This window comes from Ruditapes philippinarum, unplaced genomic scaffold, assembly GCF_026571515.1.
Source record: "Ruditapes philippinarum isolate M1 unplaced genomic scaffold, ASM2657151v2 ctg3809_1_1_1_1, whole genome shotgun sequence".
Lineage (NCBI taxonomy): Eukaryota > Metazoa > Mollusca > Bivalvia > Venerida > Veneridae > Ruditapes > Ruditapes philippinarum.
In genome coordinates, this window is record NW_026866682.1 from 1 (window position 1) to 25095 (window position 25095).

The 25095-nt window shown below is 33.8% G+C and overlaps 1 protein-coding gene across 1 annotated transcript; it reads right to left on the reverse strand.

Moving 5' to 3' along the window:
* Nucleotides 1-1452: 1452 nt before the first annotated feature.
* LOC132733332 (uncharacterized) lies at nucleotides 1453-23442 on the reverse strand (the record flags this gene model as incomplete). Its single annotated transcript, XM_060719967.1, has 10 exons — nucleotides 23303-23442; nucleotides 19915-19976; nucleotides 17432-17487; nucleotides 13358-14209; nucleotides 12745-12940; nucleotides 5147-5313; nucleotides 3644-3664; nucleotides 2826-2927; nucleotides 2129-2300; nucleotides 1453-1571 (listed from the first exon to the last, which is right to left on the reverse strand). Coding segments are annotated over exons 2-10 (1722 nt in total), but the record flags the coding sequence as incomplete, so codon positions are not given.
* Between the last annotated feature and the right edge of the window lie 1653 nt (nucleotides 23443-25095).

Genomic DNA, 25095 nt, shown 5'->3' on the forward strand with positions numbered 1-25095 from the left:
AAAGCGCAACGTTACTCGATACATTTTCATCTATTGACTAGTCGAACAAGGACGGTTGTTCCGTGAACACATTCATATTTCCTTACCTTTTTCATTATGTTATTAAGTAAGATTTAGTCAGACCTGTTAGCTTTTATTCTCATTTGAATCAAAACTGACTTTATCTTCAAAATGTCAATACGTATTTTTTACACATTTTTGGACTGTACATCAATTTTATTATAACAACATAACAGCTGTTTACCAATATAGCACTTGATTCTATTGTACTTTTAACAAAAGATTACAAGTACTCCAAGCAAATAAAATCCAAGTCATTCAATGTTCGCAAACTGTAAATGCGTTTGTCAAAGCCATGACTAGCAAATAACGCCAATAAGCATGTTAATTACTAATAATGATTTTTTTTCTTTTTCAGCGTGCAAACTAGTATCAATAACATACATAAATAAATTTTTACATATTTCTATAACACCTGTGTTTATATGTTGTTTTGTGTAAGTAGATTATAATAAATATTCTGCACTTTTTATGTTATATTTGGTTGAAGCTAGAAATGTTCGCGGATTTGTTATAAGTGACATATTCACGGCTATAAAGATTCGCGGAATCATGCCTACCACGAAAACCGCTAACTTAAAATGCGCGAAATCTTTTCTAGGAATACAGTTTACTTTCATCAGATCAGGGGTGTATTACATGTTTAATGTGCACACAATAGGGCACATATAGCACAATAGAGTATTTATACTTTAGCTCTGTATGAACGTTTATCTGCTATATTATGTATGTATTGTGTTCCAAGTAAAACAATATGAGTCACAGAAAAATTTCACCTCGTCCAAGAATGGAACTAGCTACAATATATTACAAAACCCAATGTAATACCTATCTACCTAAGCCGGAGGTTCTGAAGGCACACCAACACAATAAAGAACATATGGCGCCAAAATAGGAAAGATGATTTTGCGTAACGTCAGGTGTTACTAACTTCAAAGCAAACCAGGGGTCAAAACCACCTCACCTGCGGGAGCTAAGAGATGCATCAGACTCCAGTAATTCAAACTTATTTGAGCCGCGTCACGACAAAACCAACATAGTGGGTTTGCAACCAGCATGGATCCAGACCAGCCTGCGCATCCATGCAGTCTGATCAGCATCCATGCTGTTCGCTATCAGTTTCTCTACTTGTTATAGGGTTTGTAAGCGAACAGCATGGATCCTGATCAGACTGCGTGGATGCGCAGGCTGGTCTGGATCCATGTTTGTCGCAAACCCATTATGTTGGTTTTGTCGTGAAGTGGCTCATTTAGCCATTTCTTACAATCACACAGGGATAAACGGTGCAATGGTGATGCCTTAACCTTTAAAGACAACCCCTCAGACACAATGGGTGCAAGTCAATCAAAGCAAATAAATTCAGCAATAGGGTTAATTAGATGAATTAGTTACATTAAAATAGCATAAATTGTACATACTGGCTTCTTTATGTACAAGAGCAAGTTGTTGCCTGGCAGATTTATTCTCTTCTGCTAATCGTACAGCCTCTTTCCTTCTCAGATCCATGTCACCTAGTGGGTAATAACACAAAATATAAGTTCCACATGGACCAACTATGTTTCAATGCAGATGAAAAGCATATATAAGAAATGAAAGGAATTTTCAGTAGAAATATACATCATTTTAAAGATATACTATGCTCAAATTTGATGTTATATAATATTTATAATTGCTACACAGTCTCTTTGTAAATATAAAATAAACATGTTTTGACTTCACACAAAGTAGATATGTTCTGTTAAAATTCCTACCCACTATAGGTGGTCAACATGTGTCATAAAAAAAATAGTTTTTTTTAAAGAAACACCAACTTTATATGACCTGTAATAGGGAATCCATACATAGTTTGTACACTCTTTTATTCAAATTTTCCAAGCTCTTTGATCTCAGGTAATTGGTTGGTCAGAAACATGAAAAAAATATGCGCCAGCCAATGAAAATTTTGTGATTTGAGAAGACCATGAAGACAGAATTCGGAAGCCAGTTTCATAACCTTGAGGGTGGTGTACACGTCGTGAAATATATTATGATAATACACTGAAAACAATGTACATGACTTATCTGATACCTGCTAAAGCATTGAATTCATCTTTAAGGTTCTCATATCGTTGTTTCCACTCGTGTTTCTCTCTCAGTGCGTCCCTCTCACGATCCTGACACTCCTTACATTTAAGATCAAGCTGCTGTAGTCGTTCACTCAAATCTCTCATGTGACCCGTTGCCGAGGAAATATCCTTCTCCTGTCAAATATATAGAGGCTATTCAATTTTTTGCTACAAATACACAATTTATTTTCATCGAGTGGTATGAAAATAAATATTTCATGAGTGGCGGTAGCCATCTTCATCTGGGTTATTTTTCTATACTTTTTTCAGTAATCACCAACTTAGATATCGTCTAGAAAGCATTGAACAATCAGATGTCATTTGAAGTGACGCTGATTCAGTATACAGCTTCAACAGCCAACTAACTTGACTGAACTCCTAAATATCTTAGACAAGTGATTGTTTGTTGTTGTTGTTGTTCTTCTTGCAATAAAACAGGGATATTTCTACAATTTATGTTTGTGATCAAATACTGTGTAGGCAAGTTATTTCGTAAAAAGTTAAGTTACCAATGCTTTACAAATCCTCCAGAATTTAGTGTTCCTATACCTATTTAAATTACTGATGAAATAATTATAGAAGAACATATTCTATACATCTGATTCTATAATAATCAAGCATGGCTATATATATATCAACAAGATCAGTGAAGATATTTACCTTTAGTCTAAGACTAGCGGTCAGTTCTTCCTCCCTCGTCTCAAGCTTGCCCAATTTTGATGACAAATCATTGACATTTTCATGTAACGTCTCGTTCAATTCCTATAATTACAAATTTATTCATAGAAATATATATCAATATATTGAATATATATGAAATGTATATCAACTATAAATACATTCATGTATAATTACAAATCTGTGATCAATAATTGTTATTTAATGTTTAGAAAAAAATATTTCATTTATAATTTATTATTATATACATGTACTTATATTACAAAGGGAGGCAACAACAGCCTAGTGCTCACATGACTCATCAGTTTTGGTTTTGTTTGGTTTTACGGCACACCAACCAGTTTTGGTCATATGCCACCGAAACAGGTGAGATGATTTTGGCTAACGTGTGTGGATAAAAACCACCTCAACTGCTGGAGCTAAGAGATGCATAGTCTGCACTAGTTGACAACCAATTTAGTCACCTCTTAAGATTACTCAAGGTTGAACGGTGGCTTCAATGCTGATGCCTCAACCCGTAAAGGCAACCCCTCAACCACAAGGGGCGACCCCAGTTTTGCTCAGTATAACAAGAGCACAATTTTAATTATTTTGATATTCTACTTGCTTTATGTAACAATGAACACTTCCAGGTCTAAAGTGAGGCAAAACTTTAAAACAAACTTTTAAAGGGTCGAGAATAAAAAATTTGAAGCAACAAAACTGATTTTTCAAGAAGAACATAACAAATATAATTCAACACAAAAATTTAAAATTTTCAAAAATAGAGAATTAAACGACAATTCAACAGCATTTCTTACCACACTGATGTGACACACATCCTGTTACCAACATGAAATTAGTTATTTATAGATACAATGTATAGTACATATCACAAACATATTCCAAACCTTAAAGGAACTCCACTGAGGTTCAAAAGCCTATAAACATAAATGTTGAATTCCTTATATAGATCAACTGAGATTCTTAAATTTAGAGAGATATGCAAAAGATATTTAAGAAATTATACTCCAAATAAATTGAAAATCATATTTGTGCGCTACCTTAGCCCAATATGAGTGAAAAGCATTGCAATGCTTTACAATTTGGTATCATTTTTCACAATTAGAATAATTATTCTTGAAAAATGGAGTGAGAGAATGGTCTGAAATTTTGCACACAAGTTATTGGTCTGGACCTACATCTAACAGAACATTAATCTCGAAAAATTATTTCAAGTTACGTCACAAAAAAAAAAAAAACCTCAGTGGAGTCCCTTTAAATTAGTACCACAAATCTTTATACTCATAACACAACATTTTGCAACAGAGACAGCTTCTAAGATATTTTTTAAAGATAATCATGATGATTAACATAAACTTTGAGCTTAGTATTTAATACATAATTAAATCGAGATTTTAACTATGATTTTAATGATATTGTTAAATAAAAATGACATCATGCCCATCCGAATGTACATGGTTAGTGCACAGATAAATCTCAAAATAACTAAATTTTGCCATAATTGTGTTCAGTTTTATATTTAACTATCCCATGTGACCCACAGATATTTCTATAAATATTGTTCGGAATGTATTGGTAGCGTTCAATTTTAAAAGAAAAGAGTGGGACAGACTTTTTATAATTTAGGTAGTTTTTATTCTTTACCCTACAATTAATAGCCAATCTTTAAAAAAATATTACTTATTTAGCTGAACTTGACAGCAAAAGAATTAGCATAATGTCACTTTAAAATTACATAATGTACAGGATAGTGGATATGATTTTTTTTTTAAGTAAGTACAATGTATCAAATCAAGGTGTTACAAATTATTTTAGTATTCTAACAAATTAACAGTATTAGATTGAAAACTTCTCAGAATTCTGTCTTTACTTCTACTTAGTGTTTGAAATCATTTTTTTGTCCAATAGGATTGCAGTATTTCAAATGAATCGTAACACATTTACTTTGGTAAATCGGCAAACTGTTAATCAGTCAAGTAAATCGACTGTTAATAAAAATAATTTAAAACACTAAGCCGATTAAAATTTACCAGTACGTATTTACAAAATTAAATTGGTCAGGGGCCGCGCCTGACGAATTTAACTTTGTAAATACGTACTAATAAATTTTAACCTATACCATGGTCTAATCTGTAAATAGTTAGCCAAGACTTATGATTCAGTTTTTAAATCAACCTCTTACCTGTCAGCCAATGTCAATACATGTATTTTATTGTTCAAATCACTAAAACTAATGAAATTCCATGAAATAAATTCAAAATTTAGGGGGTGGGGGTGGACAAGGGTTAATTTAAATATACCTTAAGTTGAGAGATTTCTTCTTTATATTCAGTGTTTTCCAGAGATAACTGGCCGACAGTTGACCTCAATTCATCTAAGTCTCTCTTATTCTCGCCTTCCGTTGTCTTCATCACCTTCAAGTTACCAAGAGCATTTCTTAGTTGAGACGCCTTTACTCGTAGCTCCTCTGAAATAATATACCACATAACATAGTGCACACATTCTGAAATGTTACATTGTATAAACAAGTAAGTTTTCTTAGCAATGTTTTTCTTGCTTTACAAAATATAACGATGAAAACAGCCAGAAGAAAATTAGTTACACGAATAAATGCACCGGCTTGATACTGCTATTACAAGGTTAAAACGAGAGCACTGCATGCTTTAGAATAAAAAAAGTTAAAAAGAGCCACAACTCCAAAAATATAGCATTTCATAATTATGCCCCTTGTCTTAGTATTCCAAGTTTCATTTTCATTGATACGTGTACCTTTAAAATTGTTTGAGTAATGGGCTGCATTTTAAGTTTTTGCACTAGGACGACAACGACAATGACGCTGCATCAATCATAATAGCTTGACTTTTTCTTAAAAAAGATCAGCTTTAAACTTTTTCTTAAAAAAACCAGCTTTAAACTTTTTTCTTATTATTGAACACATAGGTACCCTCAAAGCAGGACATATGCTTTTATTTGCGTTAATCGTTAAATGTGTATGTAATACTTTTTACTTTTATGTAAATATTACATACTTAATGATTAACGCAAATAAAAGCATATGTCGTGCTTTGAGGGTACCTATGTGTGAAAAAATGAGAGGGTACCTGTGATATAAAAATTCAAATGAAGAGAGGTAGCCCGTGCCGCTGCAAAACCGAAAGTAGGGTGTTTTTATGAAATTTACATTTATTTTTGACATTATACTGCCATTTGTCCGAAGATTATATGTATATGAACATATTAAATATGTATGATGCATATATAATCAAGCCACTGGTTCATTTCAGCCAGAAAAAATATGTCGAGCTGATGGGCGAAGCAAGACTAGTCGATTTTTTGTAGCTTATTGTGAAGTTGCAGCACATGAAAATCGGGCACATGACAAATCAGCACATAAATAAAACATCCTAGTGTTCCGTGGTATACATCTTTTCTACGTGACATACCTCCTTTCCTTATTACAATGAAATTTTACTGGATTGGTATCTATCGCTGGTTAGTTTTTAGCAGAGAATGACCTGTGCATGTTCAGAGAGGGTACCGTTTGAGCAGATTTCGCAAAGAAGGTACCGATATGGATATGCACCGTGTTTAAAAAACAAACAATGTGCAACTTCAGTGATCTAACTCCATCGAAATGGGTCAATTCTTTGTTTGTCTGTTGAATTTCAAGTCACACTGACACTTTAAAGGTCATTACGACAACTTTCCAGCTTTACAGCTGGGTGAAGACCTCAGATGCCTTTGTGCATTATTTCAGGACTAAGCAGGCATCGGAGTAGAACAACTGACCTTCTGTAAGCTAGCTGGATAGCTTCATCACAGGAAAGAATCCCATGTTCCTGAAGGGATCAGAACCCACAACGGTAAAGGGCAAGTGATTTGAAGTTGGCCACCTTAACCATTCCGCCAAGGAGGCCAAGCAAGGTGCCCAAGATGAAATATCTGGTGAAATATTTATAAGAAACAGTATGTTACAATACGCTACCCTATCCTATAATTATCGCAGGAGCAAAATGTTAGTAATGTTTTATTGATAACATGATTTAGTACTGTACAACCTAGTTGCATATTTACAAGTTAAACAGGTTTGTCACCTTAGTGCAGTAATGTGATAAGTCTCTCTACATCTAATATTAGTTGACCAGTTATTGCACTAAAGTGACAGAAATTTGTCCTGACTTTTGCAATGTTCAAATCTGAGATAAAAACTTGAAAATAAAGTCTATGTAAAAATCTAAGTTACTGTTTACAAAAAATTAAATTAAATATAATCGCTCAACCATCTTTGTATAATGTAAAAAACGAACCACAGAAGAAAGAACCTGATAAAATCAAAGCTTTTCAATTGACAGACAATATAACTACATTACTTACAAAATATGTAAAACTGTAAAACAAATTGAGAAAAAAAAATGCAAGAAATTTCAAGCATATCTAAAAGTAAATAACATCTATAGCATGAGCAGATATTACAATACCCTGCCTATAGAGAGCTGTCTGAACATTTCTATATATAAGTTGATAAATCTTTAAATATCACTTAATTAATATAGATTCACAATTCACATAAAGATTTGAACATAATCATTGTTGATGTTGCTAGGTGGCGTAGATGGCAATTTGCAATTACCAATACTGTCCATGAACATGCTCAATCAAACCTGTACCATTTTCTGTTTTGCTGTTTTTCTTTAGTTATTAAGGGATACATTTTTCTATTTGATTGCACTAAAGTGTTACACTAAAATCATGCAGTTGTTTTGTTTTTCTATAATCTAAGATATTCAATATGGTAATCTACATTACAGAAACAAGAGAAAATTTGAGAGAAGTTAGCAGTAAAGTAATCCCCAGTGATTTTAAAGATTTTTTTATTACAAACTTTTCGGTGGTTCATAGAAATATAACAGTGAAATATACAACTGATATTTCACTGTTTGAAACAGTGAAATTATCAATTTGATATTTTTCACTGTCCATTTCATTGTTTCAGTGAATACCAGTGTGCATATTACTGGGCACAGTACTGGGAACCAACTTGATGATGTGACGTCGTAACTGACGTCACAATGTATTATTATTTGGCGCGCTTTTTATTTAATATTAGGATAAATGTCTTTTTAAACATTTCTTTGCATATAATATAAAGAAAATTTGTTTAGTTTAGTGTAAGATATAGAGGATATTTGTTTAGTTCAGTGTAAGATCGGAATATATCACAAGTGAAATATGAACATTTGGTGTTCACAAGGTGAAATATATTTCGATCTTACACTAAACTAAACAAATTTTCTTTTAATTACATTGTATATGCAAAGAAACATTTTAAAAAGACATTAAACCTAATACTGAATGAAAAGCGCTCCAAATAATAATACAACGACAAAATACGTGACGTCATTTACGACATCACGTCATTAAGTGCATGCTTGTATTTCACTGAAACAACGTAAGGGGCTTAAATTCAACAGTGAAATTATCGAAGTAGTAATTTCACTGTTTCAAACAGTGAAATCACCAGTTTTATATCACTGATATATTTCTATAAACCACCGAAAAGCATGAAATAAATAGAGGATATTTGTTTGTTTTGCATGTAAGATTGAAATATAATTTCACTGAGTGAACACCAGATGCAATATTTTCACGAGTGGCGTAGCCACGAGTGAAAATATTATAGCTGGTGTTCACGAATGAAATATATTTCAATCTTATATGTAAAACAAATAAATTTTCTTTTTATTTTATACTTTTTAAGTTATTTTAAGTATTTTTTTTTACTGATTTCTGCCTGTTATTCCATTTGGTTATGATTTTCTTTTCATCTGCATTCAGATATAGTCCCGCTACAGTGAAAATTATATTTTATAAATTTCACTAGTGGTTTATCAGAATTTATTACATGCTTTTCGGTGGTTTATAGAAATATATCAGTGATATAAAACTGGTAATTTCACTGTTTGAAACAGTGAAATTACCACTTTGATAATTTCACTGTTTTGAATTTAAGCCCCTTACGTTGTTTCAGTGTAATACCAGCGTGCACAGAACTGGGTACCAACTTAATGACGTGACGTCGTAAATGACGTCACGTTGTATTATTATATGGCGCGCTTTTCATTCATTATTAGGTTTAATGTCTTTTTAAAACGTTTCTTTGCATATAATAAAAAGAAAATTTGTTAAGTTTAGTGTAAGATCGAAATATATTTCACCGAGTGAGCACCAAAAGGTATATTTCACGAGTGGCGCAGCCACGTTTTAAAAAGACATTAAACCTAATACTGAATGAAAAGCGCGCCAAATAATAATACAACGTGACGTCATTTACGACGTCACGTCATTAAGTTGGTACCCAGTACTGTGCACGCTCTTTTTTCACTGAAACAACGTAAGGGGCTTAAATTCAAAACAGTGAAATTATCAAAGTGGTAATTTCACTGTTTCAAACACTAGTGGTTTATCAGAATATAATCATCTGATATATTGTAATAAAACAATAGAAAGCATGAAATAAAGAAATATATTTCACCTTGTGAACACCAAAAGTTATTATTTCATTCGTGGCTGAGCCACTAGTGAAATAAACCTTTTGGCGCTCACTCGATGAAATATATTCCGATCTTACACTGAACTAAACAAATTTTCTCTATTTATTTTATTTTCATCATATTTAGGCAAAAGAAGCTAGCAATCTTAAGTTTACAAGAGGTGATTTTTATGACTTAAAGAGAGCACTTCTAAGTAAACCAAATGATGTTCTATCATTGTTTTTTTGTTGTTGTTTTTTTTAGAATATATATTAATTATACAAAATTCAGACTAATATTTGACAAAGTTTATAAATGGACAGAACCGGTACTCTTAGTGTCTGAAAGGACAGATTGACACTCATTTTAAGCATGAAGAAACTAAAAACATGAAATACATGTTCCAGTAGATAAAGTATAAAGGCAGAAAAGGTTTGAAAAGAAGAAAGTCACATCTACAAGATTAAACATCTAATTGAAAAGAATTAAGATTTGTTTGCTATCTAAAATTTAAAAAAAGAGATAGAAAATTATTAAATCTATAACTACAAATTTACCATATCTGTCTGCAAACACAAATAGTATAAATCTATCATTCACTAATGACAATGAAAACACATCAAATACTATCTTCAAGCACTGAATCATCTTTATTCTAGTTTGTTTAAAGTTACAGAAATGATGAAGCTAAAGGCTTGAAATTAAAACCTTTTTAAAACTATGACATCAATAGTGCATCATTATCTTTTCTTGAACAACTTTAAGTTACATTATAAGGGTCAAATGACAATATGCAAGGTCAAATGACAACATGCAAGGTCAAATGACAACATGCAAGGCCAAATGACATCATTCATGGTCAAATGACAACATTCAAGGTCAAATGACAACATGCAAGGTCAAATGACAAAATGCAAGGTCAAATGACAACATGCAAGGTCAAATGACAACATGCAAGGTCAAATGACAACATGCCAGATTTTACTGATACGGTAATTATTTCAAGGGACTTGGGGGTAAGTGGGCAATTAAGTAGAGACCCTCATCTATCTACCTTAAATGCCAGCTGAATAGCACCCTCAAATTCAAAACCCCCTTCATTGCAAGATTCAAACCTAAAGCAGCTTACGGCAAGTGAAGGGTGACTGCAACGCAGCTCACATTATTTTAGCCATATACCAGACTTTCACCAAAAAACTACAACTATTAACATAATTATTTTTAATATATCTTATGATCCATAATAAAATCTTTATATTCAGCTGTGAAAGATAAGCTAATGTCTACCAAACACCAAAAACGTTTACTGTGAATCCACTTTATTTCAAGGATATGAAATTTTGTGGTTTTGTCACAAAGAACATTTTCATGGGTATTTATATTCATGGACTATTTATTTTTTCCGAAAAAGTAAAATGTAAATAATGTGATGCAACTTAATCTTACAGCAAATAAAATGAAATTTCATTGGATCTTAAATTTGTGGATTGACATATCTAAAAAACAAGAGCCCGGTTTGAGCCGGGTGATGCTCCCCGAATAGGTTTTGGACACAGGAAAGTACACCTCTTGTAGTTTCAGAGTTATGTCCGTGGAAAAAGTTCAAAGTGCAATAATTCCAAAATTAGGCAAGGCTGTTACAGTTTTTTGCACTGCACTTCTAATCAATGTGATCTATCAACTTACAAAGTTTCTTGATGATATCTCTTATGATGTCCTGGACAATTCAAAAAGTAAAAATAAACAAAGGGCAATAACTCCAGAATTAGGCAAGGTAGAGTTATGATTCTTTTGCACTGCACATCTACCCATTGAGATTTATCTACCTACAAAGTTTCATGTTGATATCTCTTATAGTTTTACAGCTATGTCCTGGACAAGATTTTTCTAAAAGGGGAGATTATTCAAAAATAAGGCTTAACAGAGTTATGGTTCTGTTGCACTGCACATCTATCCATTGAGATCTATTCACCTACAAAGTTTCATGTTGATATCTCTTATAGTTTTAGAGTTATGCCCCGGACAAGATTTTTCTACAAGGGGAGGTAATTCAAAAACTGGGTAAAATAGAGTTATGGTTCTTTGACACTGCATTCCCCCTCGATGCCCTCTACCACTGTATGAAGTTTCAACAAATTATCTCCAAGGGTTTTCAAGTTATGTTCCGGACAAAGTTCAAAGTATTAAAATTAACAAAGGGCAATAACTCCAAAATTAGGAAAAAAGAGTAATTGTTCTTATGCACTGCACATCTACCCATTGAGATCTATTCACCTACAAAGTTTCATGTTGATATCTCTTATAGTTTTAGAGTTATGCCCCGGACAAGATTTTTCTATAAGGGGAGATAATTCAAAAACCGGGCAAAATAGAGTTATGGTTCTTTGACACTGCACTCCCCCTCGATGCCCTCTACCACTGTATGAAGTTTCAACAAATTATCTCCAAGGGTTTTCAAGTTATGCTCCGGACAAGACAACGGACGGACAGACGGACGGACGTCCGGCCTAATTGGAATAAGGGGCCATTTCTATTGTTATTTTCTATTGTTTAACAGAGGGCCAATGGCCCCTTACTCTATTGTTACGGAATGAACTCTATTGTTCTCTTTTGTTCTGTTTACAGTTAGATGGCCCTCTAACCCTATTCGGTAGTGCGGACGGACAGATGGACAGACGGACAGACGGACAAGGCGCCGACTATATGCTCCCCCGAAATTTTTCGGGGAGCATAAAAACCATGAATGTTAGTGCCCCATGAACAATAATGATTTTATAGTTATATAATTTCAAAATAAGTGCTAATTTTGAACTTCATAAGCTATCTGTGAAATGCAGGGTGAAAAGTTTCAAACCTAAAAAAAACTACATGTATCAAATCTCAAAATCTACCAGGTTATATATATTATATATTTTATACATTATAAAAGTATGAGGGAAGGTTTTATATTAAAATATATATACAAAATGTATTTGAATATACAATATTTCATGAATAAAATATATGTTGACAGCCCAGAATAATAAAGCAGTACTGATTGATTGCAGTGAAATTCGCCATAACATTGATGCTTATAAAGATATGTTACAAAATGTACATAATTATAACTTTTTCCATAAAATACAGCACCTATCTCTGTGCTTAGTTTGAGGCATAAAAACATTTTTTTTAGATACTCTTCCACACATTACCTTCAAAGCAGGTAAAGAAAATGGCACACTTAACTCAATGCCAGTCTAAAATTGTAAAATATAACAAACAACAGTACTCTGTATTGGCCTTATAATTCTAAACTGTCTTAAATTTACCAAAATATATGTTCACGGTAATATATGTATACATTGGGTCCATCAAATTGAAACACATACCTTCATGCTGTATACATTTTCTCTCCAACATAACCAGTCTGTCCCTGTCTTGTTGCCAAGCAACCAGTTGTTGTTGATGTGATGTCATCATGTCACTAAGTTCACGGTCACGGTCCTTTAGTTCGCCCATCAACAACTTAATCTCTTGACGCTGTTTATTTAACGTCGTGTTCTCTAACTCTGATAAACTTGTGTTCTGTTAAATAAATATGTCGTGCATGGTTTATTTATAATGTCATGCATCGTGACTTTCTGAATGATTGTAAAAGGAAGAGCCTATGAGCCTTCAGTGCATTAAGCTAGGTACAAACAGGACCTTGGTAAAACCATCAATCCTCAGGCTCTGTGCCTCCACCACCTCATTTTAAGCGGGAATATCTCTCCTTCTATTTTGGTTGAACAAAATTGATTTTGTAGTCATAGGGACTAACAAAAGTTAAAACCTGGCTTTTTTCCCCTGCTATTTCCATAAGATGATGGGACGGAAGGGGTGCTGGGGTTGCAACTGAGTTTTACATAAAATATCAAGCATAAAATGTACTTTAAAGAATGGAAACAATCAAAAGTAAAGCTCGTATGAATGCTATGATTTAATAACATATCAATCTCTCACCTGAATACTGTTTAATAAAGAACGGCTGTAAGGTGTGGTGTTGTTCGTGTTCTGTCGTGCACCACTACTGACGGTAAATCTTTTCCTATCACTACTAGGATCTGTCCTTTCTACAAATCTATCACTACCTTCACTTCTCATTTCATCTTGTTTTGATGTTTGACCATTATCTCTTTTATCATTCTCCTTTCTTTCTGTTGTATATTCTTTCTTATGTCTGTACCCACTTTCCGCTGAATCCGTTTTGCTGTCCGGTGCATCCATGGATAAATATTTCGACCTATTTTTACTGCTTGAATACGCATTTGTGTTTCTGTCATCACCAGATGACCGGTCAGATCTAAATCTCGACTGTGAGCTTTTTATGTCACTCTGTTCTAATGTTTTATCATTATTTACCGGACTACTTCTCTTCCGTTCTTCAGCAGAATATCTGTACCTTGTTGGCACGTCTTTTAGCCTTTTGAATACATCTCCGAGTTCTGACGAGGCACTTAATTTATTGTGAGTTGGTGACCTTGACCTTTCAGGCTGAATCGCTCGAATGTCAGCATAATTTCTGGTTTTATGCCTCAAATTATCAATATCTGAAAGGTCCTGTGTGTTTCTGACAGAATTCCTGACTTCATTTCTGTAATCATTACTCTTTCTTACAAAATTTCGATCTTCAGTGAGTGCTCTATTTTGACCTTGACCTTTCTGTGCACTTGCTTGACCATTAGCTTGAAGGTGAATGTCAGAATGTCTGATGGACTGTAAGCTCTCAGCATCAGTGTATTCCTCGTACCTGCCTGGTCTATTTAGAAGCTGCTTCATGACATCTTTTGTGGAGGGAAGAGGAATCTTGGTACCCTATATATCGTATATAAATGAGGATATACAAGTGATATAGAAAATACATGGTTGATGTCAGAATGGAGAAGGTTTATCCGGTCAGCGAGAAAGTGTATCATGGCAAGCTTTAGCGAACCAAGATTTTCTTTCGCAGCAAACCAGATAAACCTTCTCAATCTTGGCAACAACAATTTAATTGATTTTTATCCTGCTACAGTCTATATTATTAGCTGGGTAAAATAGATTAAATCTCATTTAGAAGTAAAATTATTTATAAAGTGTGCTTTAAAAGTAAATTACTGAAATAATGCAGCCAATTATTGTATTAATACATGATTCTCTGTAGTGAAGCTTAATTTAAATACAAAAAAGTTATTTATATAAATCATAGATAAACAGACATCTTGTTGATGTCATTACATTTAATGAAGTTTCAATGTATGTAGTCTCAATATTTCGACTTCAAGACTGACCGATTTTTACAATCTGATATTTCAAAGATGTCTGTCTTTACATGAGGGCGACCATCGTCTATATAATAAAAAGCCCTAAAGCGAACAATTTGTTGGGCTATACTGTATGTAGGAGAGAATATGACATTGAATGACATAAATTTTAATAAAATACTAAGGAAATGGTTGTTAAGTTAAATCCATTACCTGATTAATGCTAACGCCAACACCAAATAAATATATTTCACTTTAATGTATGATCACAATGAACATAGTAACTTGATTATTCCAATACCCACGTTGCTAAGGAAGTTGATGACGTCATGACGTTATGACGTCATAATGACGTTATGACATCATAATGACGTTATATAAAGTTTACCAAATAACAAGAGCTGTCCGTAAGACAGCGCGCTCGACTTTTTTAGTGCTTGCCTATAATACAAAACATTGACAGTTTAGGGCCATAATTCAAATAAAATCTTTGACAGAATTACCTTCTCCTGGACATGTTTGGGAATCATGATTGTAAACAAGTATTCCAACTTTCAAATTAATATCTCAAACAGTTCAGTCAAAAAGTGGACTGGTACTAAAAACTTAACCAAGATTCTAAGTCGATAAAAGGCCTTAATTTTTTAAAACAAATCCTTGACAGAGTTACCTTCTCTTGCGTACAGATGGGGGTAATGATGTGAAAAAGCATTAAAAGTTTCAAAGCAATATCTCAAAGGGTTAAGGCAATAAGTGGATTTTACCCATATTCAATGTATTTTCTAAGTCAAAAAGGGGCATAATTCTGTCAAAAACCTTGACAGAGTTATGTCCTCTTGTCTGTTGATGAAGGTCGTGATGGTAAACAAGTATGGTCAGTTTCAAAGCAATACCTCCAATGGTTTTGAAATAAAGTGAGGTGGTACAAAAACTTAACCAAGATTCTAAGTCGATAAAAGGCCTTAATTTTTAAAACAAATCCTTGACAGAGTTACCTTCTCTTGCGTACAGATGGGGGTAATGATGTGAAATAGCATTAAAAGTTTCAAAGCAATATCTCAAAGGGTTAAGGCAATAAGTGGATTTTACCCATATTCAATGTATTTTCTAAGTCAAAAAGGGGCATAATTCTGTCAAAAACCTTGACAGAGTTATGTCCTCTTGTCTGTTGATGAAGGTCGTGATGGTAAACAAGTATGGTCAGTTTCAAAGCAATACCTCCAATGGTTTTGAAATAAAGTGAGGTGGTACAAAAAACTTAACCAAGATTCTAAGTCGATAAAAGGCCTTAATTTTTAAAACAAATCCTTGACAGAGTTACCTTCTCTTGCGTACAGATGGGGGTAATGATGTGAAATAGCATTAAAAGTTTCAAAAGCAATATCTCAAAGGGTTAAGGCAATAAGTGGATTTTACCCATATTCAATGTATTTTCTAAGTCAAAAAGGGCATAATTCTGTCAAAAACCTTGACAGAGTTATGTCCTCTTGTCTGTTGATGAAGGTCGTGATGGTAAACAAGTATGGTCAGTTTCAAAGCAATACCTCCAATGGTTTGAAATAAAGTGAGGTGGTACAAAAAACTTAACCAAGCTCAATACACTTTCTAAGTCAAAAAAGGGCCATAATTCTGTCAAAAACCTTGACAGAGTTATGTACTCTTGTCTGTAGATGGAGGTTATGATGGTGAACAAGTATGGTAAGTTTCAAAGCCATACTTGTAATACTTCTGAAATAAAGTGGGGTGGTACGAAAAACTTAACCAAGGTGTGACGCCAACGCTAACGCTAACGCTAACGCTAACGCCGACGCCGACGCCGGGGCGAGTAGGATAGCTCCCCTTTTCATAGAAAAGTCGAGCTAAAAATCAGATGGAATTTAACAATGGTCACAAAAACCTAGTTTTTACAAAATTTGGAACAATCCATGAATACTTGTAAAGGAATTTCATTAACAAAATACAAAAAACTTCAAGCATTTTCAACGGTACAGAGACTGGTCACACTGCATGGATATGTAGGCTGACCTGGCTGCATACTGGTGACAAATAGTTTAGAGTTTTGGTTTCAGCATTGAAACAGTTTTAACCAGTATAAATAGAGGATATTGAATGAGTGTTAGTTCAACAATGAATTTATTGAACAAGTTGAATAAAATTATATTATGTGAGTAATTATGGCGAGCATAATATTAATTTATTGAACAAGTTCAATAAATAGAGGATATTGAATGAGTGTAAGTTCAATACTGAATTTATTGCATGAGTTGAATAAAATTATATTATGCGAGCCTCTGGCAAGCATAATATAATTTTATTAAATTCAGTTAATGAACTTACACGAATTTAATATTTTATTGATCACAATTACCCAAAATAAAGACCGTTGAAAGTGAAAAAAGAGTCATTTTTCATTGACGCGCCTATAGAATAACGCAAACATTTAGCGCGTCTTAACACTATGTTTGTATAATGCTAATGACGTCACGTCAAAATATATGCACGGCCGTGCAATACCATATTTACGGAGTCGCAAAATCGGCACGGGTGTGTGATAAATTCAGTTATGAACCAACACAAGTATCTATTTAATACATACCAAAAATAAAGTGTTTAAATTTAAAAAGAATCATTTTTCAATGACACGCCTTTTGTGTAATGCTAACATTCAGAGCATCTTTACACTATATTCAATAACGCAAATGACATTACATCAAAAAATATGCACGGCAGTGCAATATTTTTTTTACAGAGTCGCAAAAGCGGCACAGGTATGTGTTGAAAATAAAATTCCTACCTTTATAGGGGTACTATGCACAGGTATATCATCTGTATTGGATAGAAACGGTATACCTGAAAATATAGGAATATTACATTATACAGTAAAATACATTGTATAAGAATGTAGTATGCTACAGTAAAATATAGCAATGTTATAATATACAAGTACAAGGCGACAAATCAACTAGTAGACAATGTGATAGCTTGGGTTATAAGTCACACCAACATTGTTAAGGTCATATGATGACTTTCCTGATGGATGAATACCACAGGTCTTTGAGCATCATTTCAGGTTTTGTGAACCTTCTACAAACAAATCAATTTATAACTTTATATCATGTGTAAATTTCTGTTTTAGAATGACTATTAAATGTCAAATACATTTCTTCTCTTTTTTTTTATTAAAAATATTTTTTTTCAAATAACTTTGAATTAACCTATACTAGGCCCAACTTGCTAGCCAAATAAGTTAAGGTTTTACATCTCTTGCATCTCATTTCATCCCGTTATATTTGTAAAGTTATTACTGTTAATGAATCTAAAATTAATTAACATTTTTTAAAATAAAAACATTTAAGAGCTATCAGTAGAGTATTGAACTGTTTATCTGACATCGTGACATATTTTGTCTTTACCACTATAAAAATCATCTTACTGTGCGCAATTAAATCAGTGATATTTTTCTCCACTCCTGCATTTTTTCATTACATAAATGACTCACTGAAGACCAATATTGACAATAAAATAATGACGAATATCTAAACAGATCTGGAATATCTGAACTGATCTTGTTTTAATCTATTACATAAAAGTGATTCACCTCATGACACTTGAATAAATTAGGTGACAAATTATATTGCAATCATGTTTCCATCTAAAGGTGAATATGTTATAGAGGTTTACAAGTGTTAATGTGTTTATGATGATATAATAAGTCTGTCACAGTATGACGCAATGAGTCTGTCTGACAAATAATGAGAATAAAAGTGAGGAAAAAATCAATTAGGTGATTAACCCTTTTATTGAATGTTAGCACAGATAACATCCCATCTATCTCAATAGTTTAAAGTCAGCCAGTTTATATGTCCATGTAGTCAGGCCAGCCTATATCTGTGTATTCAGGTAAGCCTATGTCTGCACAGTCAGGGCAGTTTGTATGTCCCTGCAGTCAGCCCAGCCTGTATGTCCATGCAGTCAGCCCAGCCTATATGTCCCTGCAGTCAGCCCAGCCTATATGTCCCTGCAGTCAGCCAAGCCTTTATGCCACTGCAGTCAGCCCAGTCAATATGTCCCTGCAGTCAGGCCAGCCAATATGTCCCTACAGTCAGGGCAGTTTGTATGTCCCTTGCAGTCAGGCCAGCCTGTATGTCCCTGCAGTCAGGTCAGTCTATATGTCTGCACAGTCAGGCCAGCCTGTATGTCCCTGCAGTAAGGCCAGCATGTATGTCCCTGCAGTCAGGCCAGCCTGTATGTCCCTGCAGTCAGGCCAGCATGTATGTCCCTGCAGTCAAGCCAACTTATATGTCACTGCAGTCAGGCAGCCTATATGTCCCTGCAGTCAGGCAAGCCTATATGTCCCTGTAGTCAGGCCAGCCTGTATGACCCTGCAGTCAGACTGGCCTATGTCCCTGCAGTCAGGCCAGCCTATATGTCCCTGCAGTCAGGCCAGCATGTATGTCCCTGCAGTCAGGCCAGCCTGTATGTCCCTGCAGTCAGGCACCCTATATATCCCTGCAGTCAGGCCAGCTTATATGTCCCTGCAGTCAGGCCAGCTTATATGTCACTGCTGTCAGGCCAGCCTTTATATCCCTGTTATCAGACCAGCCTATATGCCACTGTAGTCAGCCCAGCATATATGTCCCTGCTGTCAGGCCAGCCTTTATATCCCTGTTATCAGACCAGCCTATATGCCACTGTAGTCAGCCAGTCTATATGTCCCTGCAGTCAGGCGAGCCAATATGCCCCTGCAGTCAGGCCAGCCTATATGTCACTGCAGTCAGCCCAGCCTATATGTCCCTGCAGTTAGGCCAGTCTATATGTCCCTGCAGTCAGGTCAGCCTGTATGTCCCTGTAGTCAGGTCAGCCTGTATTGTATGTCCATGCAGTCAGGCCAACTTATATGTCCCTGCTGTCAGGCCAGCCTTTATGTCCCTGTTATCAGGCCAGCCTATATGCCACTGCAGTCAGACCAGCATGTATGTCCCTCCATTCAGGCCAGCATGTATGTCCATACATAATTATATCCCCTAAATAACAATGGACAGTACCTTATCAATGCAGGGAAAATCTACTACACAAATGGCAAAAAAAAATATTTCACCCCAACTCATATATCAATGATTTCTTTTCCACCTGTGTCGACTCTTTAATTTAATAAGCCTCAGGGCAATAAAATAAAATTCTACGAGTTGAATAATGGATTACAATAATTACCACCAGTCACAATATAATTTGAAAATACCTCAAACACCCACGGATAAATTATTTGAAATTACTTACCCGATTCATCGGCCAATGTGTCATCCATTACGTTCATCCTTCTTGTCCCAGTTAATCATCATCTAAAATACCAATTAATACAACAATGACACAATAAAAGAGACAGTCATCAACTAGAACATATTTTCAATCTGAGTAATGCTGACTAAACAATTAATGATTAAGTTAAATCCAACACCTGATTAATGCTAATGGCAACACCAAATAAATATATTTCACTTTAATGTGTGATCACAATCAACAAAGTAACTTGATTATAACAATACTGACGTTGCTAAGTAAGTTGATGACGTCATGACGTTATGACATCATAATGACGTTATATAAAGTTTACCAAACAAAAATTAGATGAAATTAACATGGATTGCATGCAGCCAAAGTGTTACCTCATGTTTTTGCAAGTCTCAAATCATAATAACATTTATAAAAAAATTTATTTCTTTTTCAATTACAAACAAATTAAGTAGCCAATAGTTAAGTACCAAATTAATGAAGTGACATCATAATTGTTTCGAAAATGACATCATCAATGTTCACATAATATTATAAACATAACAGACAGGGTAGACGATTTTCTAGAACTTGTAAATTTTAACTATGTTTCGCCAGATTATTATTGACAAGCAATTATCATAGTATTGCAAGCAATCCATAAGTCCCCTACTGGTTAGAACCCTATCAACATTCTGAAGGGCCATTGGCAATTCACTAATGTTTCAATTTTTCACTATTTTAAGTAACATTGTTGGAAAAGTTCTTTAAAAGTGATCAAAGGAAACAGTTTTTATGAACAGACGGACTGAAGGACACTCTAAAGTTAATATTTGAAACAACCCTGTTACCAAAATATAACATTTTTAAAAGCAAAACTCTCAAAGAGGAGATAACTCTTGAATTAAAGATGCAATTTCATAAAAATGTTCAGCTCTTTTTGACTAATCACAAATATTGTTATATTTGCCATGTTTTAAGCCTATTTGTAGCCAAGGCAACCAATATTTTTTCAAAATAGGAAGAAAAGATAAGACATGCATAATATCCAGACTGCCATCTACCCATATGTCAAGTTTCATAAAAATATTTCCAGTACTTTTTGAGTTATCACTGGATAAAAATTTGCCATATTTTCAGTCTATGTGTTGCCATAGCAACCAGAATTTTCAACATAGGAAGAAAAGAAAAAGATGTGCATAATCTCCAGACTGCCATCTACCCATATTACAAGTTTCATAAAAATATTTCTATTACTTTTTGCGTTAACACTGGATCCAGTTTATTTGTAAAATTTGCCATATTTTCAGTCTATTTGTTGCCATAGCAACCAGAATTTTCAACTAAGGAAGAAAAGAAAAAAACGTGCATAATCTCCATACTGCCATCTATCCATATATCAAGTTTCATAAAAATATTTGCAGTACTTTTCAAGTTATCGCGGGATCCAATTCTGCGGACGGACGGACTGACGGAAGGACAGACAGACGGACGGAGGGTAAACCTAAAGTCCCCTCCGGTAAACCGGTAGGGGACTAATAACTGAGAAAATCCTTTTGTGCAGAAAAAAAGACATTGTGCAAATTGTGATTTAATTGCAAATTTGACTAAATGCCAATGTCAAATTCAAGTGAACATGCCATATTGTAATTAGAGTACAAATAAGTGCACTGTGCACCAATTATTATCTTTAAGCGGTATGCCTTCAGATGAGTAAAATTAATCTACAAAAAATCAAGACAATGTTTAAAGCATACTGGTGGGGGACCATCAACTGTACACATTTTGAACATTTTTCCATGCATTTTTTTTACTTTAATAAAGCTAGAGATCTAAAAATTTGACACACTCTAGCTAGGTTATTCTCCCAACTAATGAACTAGTTTGTTTATTTCTGATTATGTTGACACATAATTTGAGTCCTGTCAATGACAGTTTAAGAATTACCTAATTTGTCCACACTACAGTACCATGTGTCTAGACAGATATTTCATGTCCAAATAAAAGCTGGGTTGTTTTAATTTCTTATTTTTAACATGATATACAATATTTCAGCAGCAAATGCTGAATAAGGATAAATTATTGTTTACTCTGCAGATGTTTATAGCTAGTATAAGAGGTCAGGTCATTCACTTTTGACGTCAAAATATTTGACATCAACATTCTTGAAATAGACATTAAAATATTACCATTTACGTCAGTTGAAATAAATTTAATTACTTAAGTATAGAACTTAAGATACATGCATTTATTGTTGATAACAAGGCCAATGACTGATTGACAACCATTGAACAAAGAAAAAAAAAATCAGGCATTTCCGGGGCTGTCCGGGTTTGATGGTTGTCTGGTTTTGGTGGTCCCTGACCAGTAGCTGTCAGCACAGAGCAATTATTTTAATGGAGTGGAATCTAGGCTTAAAATATGTGATCCGGCAAGTTCACATCTTTCGTGAGATTTTCCAAGGCCATGTTCCTCAGTTCTTTTGTATTTTCAAAAGGAGTAACAAAAAAGTTGTTGCAAAAATATAAAAAGCATCAAGCTTAAGATGTTTTAAACAGCTAAAATGACTAAGGTTACTGATAATATGATAAGTTGCGTGTTTTTTTTAAATAAAGTTTCAGAACAATTTGATGACTTTCAATTCTCAAATTTTCCAAAAAATATCAGTCATCAGAAAAAAATAAAGCCTATCTCATAAACAGTTTGAGAGATAACTCCAACACTAAATCATGAATTCGGGTCAGCTCGGCCCTAAAACATACTCGGCCCCCAATCAGCTTGGCCCTATTCCAACTTGGCATGGGTGAACTCGGCCCACTTTTAAAAATGTGTAAAAGACATCAAAGGACTCCTATTGTCACGGGCTATTATTATCAATCAATGTGATACCGATTAATTAGGTGATAATTATGATTGACTCATTCATTCAAATTTGATTAGTGACCACCTGCAATTAATTAGAAGCTTATTCTATTAAGTAAACAGGTTTTTGTTTCATATTTTTTTGAAAATAACTTTACAAACAAAGTGCATCGAAGGAAACACATTTTTATTATATATATTAATTTTATCGAATCTGCAAGACAAATAAATAACCTTTTTTTCTAACTATACTTTATCCTAGACCTGCTAAATGTCTAAAAAAATAAGAGTAAAGTATAAAATACAATCTTACATTGATAATTTTCATTAATACAGTGGAAGGTAATAAGAAATAAATATTATATCCATTAAATAGTAAGTAAAAAGAGTAAGTTTGTGTGCAATTGGTACGAAAATTCTTTGCACAAATCCTGGTACGATATGGCCTATGCTAATTTAACAATGAAAGCTAGATAAATATAAATCATATAAACATTGGTTAGACTAATTACTAGAAAATATTTTGAAACGTTACCAAAATGACAGTATGAGACAACCATGGACGACAAAATTACAATTTTTGTCATTCGCTAACCGTTGTTTATTTACATTTTCATGTCCAAGCACGCCGCGCATGCCCATTGGATATAATATTTTGTTAAAGTCTGCACATTGTGCCGTCATCATTGTTTACGGTATTTTATAATGACAAAGTATTAGTTGGCATTCTTGGGTCATTAACTGTATAATTTAGTCATTTCTATTCTTAAACGAAAGGTTCAGTGTTCTTAGATGTTATGAAATCAATATATAAATTATAAATTTTATTTATTATATTTTCTAAGCTAGAGACATAATTTTATATACGGAAATATAGCTATGTGATTTTCTTTACTTTTCATCTATATGTTGTTTATATAATATCTTTCATTCTGATATTTTTTCTGTACAAAATTGTTATTGTATTCTATCATTTTGTCATTAAAACTGTTATTCTCTTGCCAATGATATTATCATCCTCATTTGGAGAAGAATTCTATAAGACTTGTCTTTCATTCAAGATTATATCCTTTTATCTACTTAATGTTGGCTGATTGCTTAAGTATGTACATGAAAATGTATATTTGTAAAGTATTGAAAATAAATAATTATGTTTAAATTAAACTGATCAATTTTTAATTTATCGACTCATAAAAGTTTCATTAAATAAATGTACCAGGGTGTTGCAAAATCAGACGTCCGTGTAGTAGGCTGAATAATTATATGGTATCATTTAGGCGAATGTAAATTCTACAGCAGACACAACTCATGGCACACACGAAAATGTTTTAAAAAAATAAAGTGACAACATGGACTGGACAAACATATATGACATTCTCAGGGCAAAATAAAAATAAAAATCTTGCACTCACGTGATTACACAGCCCTCGGACTTGTTAATATTTGATGTGGCACATAGAAACAACGTTAACATATGGAAACACACACCAGAAGAAGAAAAAACGACAGAAACTTAATATCTAGAGAGACACAGGTTGACACACACACACACGCACGCACACACACATAGGAATCAACACAGGCGAACAACCCTGATATATACTAGATAACACACCCGGACGAACCATACATTGCATAAAAACAACGTAGACATTCATGGAACAAGTCAGACAGAAAACTTGCATGGAACAACGCATGTATGAACACACCAGACTTGCTCAGAACAGCAATTTATATAGACATGCGTGGGGCAACACATACTCGTATGTATAGGGTCTATTGATATAGAAAACACATACATACACGGGACAACATAAACAAACAAGAATATTGTAAACATTGGACAACAGGTAGAAACACCGCAGATCTACAGTGAAAAACGCATTTAGAAACGACACTGGACTAAATTTTACAAGCACGACATGTATGGGGCATAACATAACAAATTTAGCACATACACTATACATACCGGTACATAAATTAAAAAGAAATTTGTCCAAAAAACGAAGCCTTAGAAAGCAATGAAATTGATAACATAAATGATAATACTTGTGCCGGTGAAAACGGTATGTAAAATACATCATGTAAGCTTAAATACTAGTAAAAAGAATGATATTTTTAATTTAAGGCATTTTAAGAATCAGAAATTAGTACATATTTCAGCTAAGTCTCCAATTAGTAGATTTTGGAAACTAGAACAGGACACCAAAACTACAATGACACTTTGACATGACATAAACAGACAAACCACCACAGACATTTAGTTGTTGTTGGGTTTTTTTATGTTGTTTTTTTTACTTTGACATGACGTCATTTGCGTTATAAACA